Source organism: Phragmites australis, chromosome 8 (genome assembly GCF_958298935.1).
Source record: "Phragmites australis chromosome 8, lpPhrAust1.1, whole genome shotgun sequence".
Lineage (NCBI taxonomy): Eukaryota > Viridiplantae > Streptophyta > Magnoliopsida > Poales > Poaceae > Phragmites > Phragmites australis.
Window position 1 is genome coordinate 27,222,176 of NC_084928.1, and position 9,670 is coordinate 27,231,845.

Genomic DNA, 9,670 nt, shown 5'->3' on the forward strand with positions numbered 1-9,670 from the left:
AATCCAGGCAGCTACTATGATATCAAGCATTACCCCTCTACTGATGTGGAGTACAGCGGAAAAAGAGTGTTGCAGCGTGCTTTCTTTGCATTCGCTGTAACTATCAAAGCATTTCGATATTGCCGACCCATCATATGCCTAGATGGAACATTCCTGACTGGGAAGTACAAAGGGCAGATTTTGTCTACAATTGGGGTCGACGGTAACAACCAAGTCCTGTCACTAGGGTTTGCTTTCGTGGAGAGTGAGAACGGGGACAGTTGGTATTGGTTCCTAGAGCGGGTTAAACATGCAATTGTTCTTAACCAACCAGATATGTGTCTCATTCATGATAGACATGCAGGATTGTTGCAGGCTTTGCTGGATATGCAACATGGTAGCGTGCGACGGGGTGTAGCAGCACAGTGGCCCGACCTCAAAAACAGGTGGTGCATGCATCATATGGGTGCGAACTTCTACAGACAGTTTAAAAACAAAGAGTTAATGAAGCTTTTCAAGAAGTTGTGTAGTCAAAACTAGCAACGTAAGTTCAATGCACTATGGACAAGACTTGATGAACTGACTCTAAAACAAACTGCGGAGGCTGCACCTAACGGTGATGAACCAATAGCTCTCGAACCTCTTCCAACCGATACTTCGCAGATTGTAAGGAGATCAGGCTCATCTATTAGGAGCTTCTCACAGTGGATACGTAATGAGCCAAATGAAAAATAGGCTCTGTTGTACGACAGTGGTGGTGCAAGGTACGGAGTAATGACTACAAATCTTGCAGAGGTTTATAACTGGGTCATGCGAGGAATGAGGTCCCTACCACTAGTTGAAATTGTAGAAGGCATTTTGCATGGGACATGTAAGTACTTTATTGATCGGTATGCAGCTGCTAAGGTTGTAATGGAGGACAATCGTATGCTTTACGGACAGATGCTATGTGAGTACATGGAGAAGGCTAATAAGAAGGCCCACATGCATCGCGCAAATCAAGAGGGCACTGCGGAGCACAGGTTCAGTGTCCTGTGTCGGGATAAGGGTCGGAGGGGGGTAGACGTGAGCGGCATGTTCAAAAGTGTGTGCTAAGGAGTGGGACATGCATCTGTAGTTGTCAGAAGCCACAATTACTCCACAAACCTTGTACACACGTCATAGCTGCGTGTGCGGAGCACCATATGCTTCCCAGGCAATATGTGTCAAAGTATTTTATGAAAGATCAAATGCTCAACACCTGGAACCAGAAGCTGTATGGTTACGGCATTGTTGACACTTTTACAAGTAATCCAGGGCCTACAAGAATATATGTGCCTGATTTGGAAAAGATGAAGAACGCACCTGGCCAAAGACAAATTCGTCGGATTCGCAACGATATGGATGAATCCGAGGCTGGCCCTAGGATGAAGCGATGCAGTCAGTGCAATGAAATAGGTCACACGTACAAGTATTGTCCCAAAAATGCATCAGGTGATGCACCTGTTGTCTAGGTGAGTTTTATGTGCGTTATGCTCGTTTGTTGTGCTCGTTTTGTACCATTTTAATATTCGTTAATGTTGCATATAGTGATATAGTTAATTTGCATTCAAAGTATATTGTAACTGTATTTATTTAACAATGTATTAATGTACATGTCTTTCAAATGCAGATATGGCTGACCCTGCGACCCCCGAGCTTTTAGACCCTGCCGTGGACAAGAAGTATCGCAGCTTCTTATCCGTCGAGCACCAGACGGAGCTAGGAGTGTTTCGACCACGGGGCCCTGGAGAGCTGCTGACGATAGACGAGCGATGGAAGCACAGGTACTTCGATAATTTGATACGAAATCGCCATATCACTGATGTTGTTCCATATTATTGATATACTGCAACACTTATAGGTTGGCAGCGGCCGGACTCCTACCGCTTTGCCGGTTGGTCGAGGCCCGATCGATGGAGAACCCCGAGGTTGCGGCCCGTCATTTCTACTTTGATCGGTCGCTGATAGCAGCACTGGTCGACCGATTGAGGTCGGAGACACATACATTACATCTCCCGTGCGGCGAGATGACCCCAACCTTGCAAGACGTAGCCTACCTCTTAGGCCTTCCTTGCGCGGGAGCTGCGGTTGGGGTCATCGATATGCAGGCTGACTGGATCAGCGACATGCATCAGCGCTTTGGCCCGGTGGAGCGAAAGGCGGACGCACCCCCCTACGTGCCTGAGTTCTTGTCCGATGCACGAGGGCCAACGAAGAAGTGGATCCTACAGTTCCAGGTACGGTACCATACAACCTATCAAATACTAATATAGTATGTAGTAATGCTCGTTTTTGACACCAATCATATTTGCAGCCGGCGTACATACACCCACATGCCAACGCATACGCGGTCTCCAGGCATTTGGAGGCCTTCCTGCTTTGGTTGTTTGGGTGGGTAATGTTCACTAGTGGCCAAGGCCACCTGGTTGCCAGGACGCTTGTGCCGTACGCCCGGTTGATAGCGGACGCTGATGCGGAGGATGTACCGCAGTTCAGTTGGGCATCCGTTGTTCTTGCTGCGACGTATCGGGCGCTCTGCGACGCGTGCACGAAGAAAGAGCCACTAGCCACTTTCGCCGGGTGTCCACTTCTTCTGCAGCTATGGTCATACGAGCATTTCTCCATATGCAGGCCGGTGGTGGACCGCTCCCCGTACCCAGAGGAATGGTACGGTGAGCCGAACGAGGACGCGCCTACTATGGCCTCGATGTGGTGCCATCGTTGGGTACGTATTTTACATTAACAATTTCCTTCGTATTCATTTTCCCTCTAAAGATTTGTATTGATGTTTGTCACGTAGCCACACTGGGCGCACGAGCAGCCTCGCAGCGTGTACGAGCATTTTCTACCCAGTTCGACAGGCTACGTCCGGACGACGTGGTATGGGAGTCATACAGCATCTTGGCCGTGCAGGGGCGTGCAGGATTGGGTTTGTCACCGTTATGTACCCATGACGAGGAGTACTGGCTCACGAAGGCGCCGCTTATCTTCGACATCTACGTCGAAGAGTACTCACCGCACCGCGTCATGCGGTAGTTTGGCCGTCATCAGGCATTCCCTCTTGTCCACATCCGTACCGTCCCCGTGCAAGTCCACAGGTACATATGCAAAATTATAGTTTTCGCAACCTTCGTTTTACTGTGACTTACATTTACCGTGGTTCAAATGCAGGTATACACGGAAAGGCCAGCCAGCTGGCAACCTCTGGGTAGAGCGCTTGGCCCCTTACGTGGCAACATAGGCCCAAGTGCTACAGGATGTCGTGGAGGAGGCTCGGAACTTCAACGAGTACCTACAGTGGTACGTTCCACGTACACGCACACGTGTCACCTACACCCCAGAGGGTGTCTGGCCCCACATCGCGTCGACAATGGAGGCATACCCGGTGCATTGGGACGAGGACGCCGCATTAGCAGTAAGTTATTTTTTGAAGTCAGTAGTCCATATTGAACGAATATAACCGTATACTGTAATTGTTTACTTCTGTTCGTATCCGCAGGCAGATATCGTTTATTATGTACATATGGATGTAGCTGGTGCCATGGACCGCCTCTGGCAAGGGCACCACCTAAGTGCGTCGGATGTTGCGAGCTTCATTAAGCGGTTTTTCGACAAGACAGCGCGTCCCTTGAAGCTTACCTTCTACCGATCTACCACAGATGTAGCAGGGGTGCCTCCCAGGTCCAGTGGTGTCCACGCCGAGTCGTCTCGGCCGTCAGACGTGCACCGTCGTTCATCCGTGTCGGCACCCACACGACTGCTTCTACCACGTCATGGAGGCTCGGAGCAACTTGGTACGAATTATACTTTTGAATAATATTGAACAATATCCTTTACTTATTATTAAACTTTCATTAGGTCCGCCTGCACAAGTCTCGACGCAGCCTCGTAGATCGAGCCCTGTGCATCCACCCTCAGATACTGGCGGCACCCTTCATCCTAGTTTGTAATACTTTCAGCAAAATAAGTTAATATTATGCTCAGGTTACTTCGGTGACGAGGCCGGTCCGTCTTCTTCTACGGCACGCCCGACCCCGCCCGCAACGTACAAGTCATACTACGGCACGACAGCGTGGCCTTCTTCTGCTGCACCGTCGTACCACGTAGGTACAATTATACAATTTTTACTACTACTTTCAATACCACATTATTCGTATCTAACGTGATTATTTGTTCGTAGGCCCCTCCAGCCAGTACACATGGACGCATGCGTAGCCTTCACAGTCCTCCTACCCTAGTCAGGAGGATGAGGCTGGCCCGGACGCCGCATACGACCTCGTCCGTGACTTCTTCGGGGGCACACCTGATTACGACGTCCTCCAGCGTTCCCAGGTTTCCAGTGCTCCCCTTCGGACACAGCCCACGCAGGACGAGGCCTCGACACCGGTGGTCCCTACTAGGCCTACTAGACACGTCGGTCCACCCGACCCCCTCACCTACTCCAGGGGTCACGTGAGGGTTAGCCAGCGGCATCGGGACCATGATGGGGCGCACGGGCGACGGCAACGAGGGAGGCAGCACTAGAATTTTACATTTTATGTAACTTACATATGCATATTCGCTTCGTGATGTACTCCTATGTATTCAGACACGTTTACTTTGTATGGTCGACTTAGCATGTCGTAAATGCATTTCGTATTCAGACACGTTCAATGAAGAAGTGACCACACTACTAAACTTTAACCATGACTTGACAACACATGCCTCCTTGCGCAGGCTTTAAACAAGACGTGACAACACTACCCAGCTTTTTCCAAACAATAAATGACAACACGGGTACTAATAAATGTGGAATCTTTGACCATGATCAATGACACAACTTTCCCATTCTTCAAGATGGAATCCGATGCTCCTGCCACCAGCTACGCCCCTGCCCTCACTCCTTTCTTCAAGAGCAAATCCAGTGCTCCTGCCTCCCCCAACTATAAATAGTCGAACCTCCTTACGTTGAAGCATCACTCATTTCTCATATCTCTCAAGTGCAATGTCTTCCTCAGCTCCATCAAGCCCACCAAAGAAATATTGGGGGACTACCATACCTGAAGGTCTCGAACCACCAATGTGCTTATGTGGTGACCTTTGTAAGCTCCGCGAGTCGCAGGACATCTCATACACCTATGGGCTGCGCTTCTTCATGTGTGCCAACTACGAGTATGACAAGCCTCGACATGCAACAACTGGTTATCGACCGGTACGGTAACAGATATCCACCTCATCTCTTCCGATTTCGCACCCTCTTTTACTAACTGCTCATCTTGTTCCATTTGTTCAGTCCCCTCCACCGCTCTGTGATTTTATTCAGTGGCTTGACAATGAGCAAAATGACTCACATAAGTAGTGGGTCGACATGAACATGAGGTGGAGAAGGGAAGAGTACGCACGTTGGGAGTACGAGCAACAGCAAGAGGAACTTCGCCTCAAGCGGGAGGAAGAAGAGCGTATGAGGAAGGCGGCGCACGACCGTACCGTGGCTCAGGCTCGGGAGGCTGAGAGGGAAAGGAAGCGGGAGAGAGCCCGCCGTGCTAAGGCGGCAGGTCCCGATGCCCTCCGAAAGGGAAAGTATCCTAGATGCATTCAGTAGAGAGTACCTAATGTAACCCGACATACTTTCCCTCCCTAAAGCATGTTATGATTAGGATCGGCGCACTAATAAGTAGGTCTTAGTGCGAACCGTACATGCTACCTTTGTTTCCTCATCGTGTCATCGCGGTTACAGTGTATTGTAATGTTTTCATCCTATGTTTAATATTATGTTTGTCCTCGTTCGCACCCCATACCCACGTAAAATACTGCGACTACTAATTGCTGATTTTTTATTATCTGACTATTACATAACCTACTCCAAATTTAAACTCTTAATTTACTTACACCCCTTCCTTTTTATTTCTTCAATTACACAAAAAATTACATTTTTAGAGGGAAAAAATGCCCTAACCGCTCCCTCAGCCCAGAGAGGGCGGTTAGCCCCCTTGCCGCCCTCTGAGAGGGCGGTTAGGCCTGCCGCCCTCTCAGGGAGCGGTTAGGTCCTCTAATCGCCCTCTCAGAGGGCTGCAGCTCCCTGAGAGGGCTGCAGGCACCTAGTTTTGCAAATTCTCCTGCGAGAAATTTATTTATTTAAGTTTTTAATAAAAAAATATAAAAATAAAAAAACTTGCGGAGCAGAGGAGGCTGACAAGTGACAGCCCAACGGGGTTCCATTCGTTCCATCGTGCGCCAGCTCCACTATCTGGGAAAATATTCCGCGCAAACCCTCTTTTCGGTGGAAACGTGAAAACTCCTTAAAAAAACATAGTTAGATGATAGAAATGTGCATATCTTCCCGATTTGTCAATTTCATATCTCATGAACTAAATCAAGTTTAGTCTTGAATTTTATATGCATGTGTGTCACCACCTCATGTACATTTGTGATGTTTTTTTTTTGAATTTTTCGGTGCATCTAAATATGTTTTTAGGGGTTTTCACGTTTCCACTGAGAAGAGGGTTTGCCCCGAATATTTTCCCCGCTATCTGGGCAAAAAACAAAATAGACACCATATGCTTCCTATTTGTCAAAATAGATAATATATCAGCGTATTTGCAAATTTAGTATCTATATTCGGTACTTTAAACACCGAAAAATCGATTCCGGTACCTGAGGCATCGAAAAACAATGGATATGCTTGTATTCAGCACCTAAGGTGTGAAATACAATGAACGTTGCGTCTATCTGTGCTTTCGGTGCTTTCGCTTTCGCTTTTGTTTTGTCGGTCCCTTCACGTCATATTTTGTCCCCGCGGCTTTTAGCCCCCGCGCTGCCGTGTGTTTGCTATAAGATGAGAGCGGGGTGGTAAGAAGCTGCAACGTGAGAAGAGAGGAGATGAGCAGCAGCACAAGCAAAGGAGAAGAAACGTGAGATGAGGAGGTGCAGCAGCACGGGGAGAGGAGAAGTAGCGCAAGGTGAGGAGTAGGATTAGTAGTTATTTTTCGAAATGGATTTCGAAAAAGAATGGCGCAGCAACGTGAGGAGAAAAGAATCAGCCCGAGATGAGGAGGAGCAGTAGCGCGAGTTACAGTAAGTACTTAAATTATATATTTAATTAATAATTACATCAATAATAGTAATCAGAGTAAGTAGATCGTTTAATCTGTTCAATTACATATGTTTAATTATTTGCTTAGTTTGATTATTTGAATTTGTTTATTTACTTAGTCAGTGTAATAGTAATTAACGTGAATTTATATAATAATAATTAGCGTGAATTTGATTAGTCAGTATAATTAGATTATTTAATTAGTTTAACAATATGATGGCCTAGTGGTGGCATTTTATGCTCGTGGTGGCGTTGGGTGATGGTCTCGTGCATGCATGTTCTACATATGTGTAAGTAGGGTGTTGGTGCAATGAGAGAAAAACAAAAAAAAGGAAAAAAAATAAATTTTAGAAAGATTTTAAAAAGCTTGGATTGGAAAAAAGATTCGATTAAAATCACAATGCACCAATATTGAATTTTTTAATTAATAGTGGTGTGCATTTTTTAATTATTATTTTAATTTCATCCATTAAAATAGTGGTACACACCGAACAGCTGTATGGCCAGAGATATGGTCAGGGATTGATGCGATTTGTATGATGGATGGATAGTGGTGTAAGCTTGTTTAATTAATATTTTAATTTAATTTTAAATATTAATTATTTCATTTGAATTCAATATTAATCATTTAATTAGTATTATTAATTACTAAAATATTTAGCATTGTTAAGCACTGTACTATTTAATTTGCATTCGTTAATTTATTTATTATTTATCGTGGGGCGTAATTAGTTATGTATGGTATATATATCTAAATAGTTATTTTATTATATGTATATTTATTTAGCAGATACGGTATGATTTTTTATATTTATAATAGAGAACATTTTTGTAGTTGTGTATGAGAGGCTTGTAATAATTCAGGACTGTCAGCACATAAAAAATTCGGTTAAGTTAGCTAATGACTTAAATGGTCTGAAATCATATATTATGAATCTTTTACGTATGAACTAGCAATCTCATACTGTTGTTCTAGAGGATATACGGTCACGGTTTGTTTAAGATACTAAATACGAGTGCTATATTTACAAATATATCGTTATATTATCTATTTTAATAAATAGAATGATGTATATTTTCTATTTTTAATTTTTTGCCCCGTTATCTACGGCGCCGTGCAACCGGCGTGTAGCGCACACCTTCCTGCGACGTTCCCGGCTTCCCGCTGATGAGGTTCATCTGAACAGTAAAGTAATTACTGAGGATAAAATTTGGATAAATTCCTCGTTTTCAGATGGTGCAAGGCTGAGTTCGATTAAATTCACTGGGAGATCTACGAGAGCCTCATCCGGGAATCTTGAATCTTGATTCCTAGACGCAATGCACGAAGGAAGAGTCGGAACTCAGAGCGCGTTGGATTCAGTGTTTCCACCTGATTATTTATTCTCTGCAAGAAGAACGTGGTCGTCGTACGTTCTGATCTTAAAATACCTTTTTGGGCTTTTGTTGGATATGATGTGCTTGCAAAGCGAAGAAGCAAGGAAGTTCGGACCGAAGGCCTTAGTTCGATCTCCAATCAATGGCGCAACGCGTTAATTGAGCTCATTTTTTCCATGTTAACCTTTTGACCCATATAAAAAGGCCCGCATTGAGGATGGTCGGTGGGAACGGTGCTTCTGTAATGTTTTAGACGAATTTCTGGAGTAATATGTTTCTCCAGAAGAGATTTTTGTTTGGGTCAGTGTATTCACAATGTATGAATTAAGGTGATTGTGTATTTTATCTATACTCTTATAAAATATACGTTATAGTAGATCTGATTGATTTTCACTATTTATTTGAATTAATTAAACAGTCACTATATAAAGATAGACTCCGTTTCTCTTTCTAAAAATACATTTAATCTTCTATTATTTATCTTTCATACCTAAACATCCAATATTTGTTTTTCATATATTTCAAATTCTATTATTTATCTTTTATACCTAGAAATCTAATATTTTCTGAATTGATTCCACACGTGTGAAACACTTATGTAATTGCTAGTATATGAAAGTTCCACGGAATCGTTTCTAATTAGCTAGTGCCTACCTAACATAAGACTAAAGATGAGGAATGTTCACTAGTTATTAAGGACTATTGGGAAGAGCACGATTGCTATAGAAAATGCTAGTGTTATAATGCATGTCTATATAATGAGCTACTTACATGGACACTTAGCTTAAACAGGCCCATAAGGCTTATTTGTGGTAGGAGATTTAGTCTCATATGCTCATCCATGTAAAAAGAGGTCCCTTCTCTCCTATACAAGAAGAGAATAGGTTCTTAAGTTGTGCACATAATCATCAATAATGTGTACTAGTACCGGACTATATCGTACGTCTTCTATGTGTTGTTACTTGAAATTCTTGCGTGATTAGTGCACGGTAACGTGATTATTATAACATATTGTCAGCATGAATGCTCGTAATCACGTAAGTTCCCACGTACTAATTCATTTTGAATTTAGTATTTTTATTAAAGTTTTTTAGAAAAGAAAATAGGGCGTCGACCGAATTAGTCTTGTCTTGGCGAGCTCACCGGTGTGCCTCCCTAGTTGCCACCTGCCATGGTGAATTGCCGCGGACCATGGGACCGGCTACACCACCCACCATGCAA

At 44.2% G+C, this 9,670-nt stretch overlaps 1 protein-coding gene across 1 annotated transcript; it reads left to right on the forward strand.

Moving 5' to 3' along the window:
• The first annotated feature begins 833 nt into the window (after positions 1-833).
• Positions 834-3,533, forward strand: LOC133927699 (protein MAINTENANCE OF MERISTEMS-like). The gene is made up of 6 exons (XM_062374127.1): positions 834-1,472; positions 1,631-1,784; positions 1,862-2,237; positions 2,315-2,725; positions 3,172-3,185; positions 3,500-3,533. The coding sequence occupies exons 2-6, from the start codon at positions 1,633-1,635 to the stop codon at positions 3,531-3,533; spliced, it is 987 nt and encodes a 328-aa protein (XP_062230111.1). The 5' UTR covers positions 834-1,472; positions 1,631-1,632.
• Positions 3,534-9,670: the final 6,137 nt, after the last annotated feature.

What these genes read in the sequence shown, in the direction of transcription:
- LOC133927699 (XM_062374127.1), top strand. Translation starts at nt 1,633, where the DNA reads ATGGCTGACCCTGCGACCCCCGAGCTTTTAGACCCTGCCGTGGACAAG. An exon ending in GACGAGCGATGGAAGCACAG is followed by an intron (nt 1,785 to 1,861) that starts GTACTTCGATAA and finishes CAACACTTATAG; the next exon opens with GTTGGCAGCGGCCGGACTCC. An exon ending in AGTGGATCCTACAGTTCCAG is followed by an intron (nt 2,238 to 2,314) that starts GTACGGTACCAT and finishes TCATATTTGCAG; the next exon opens with CCGGCGTACATACACCCACA.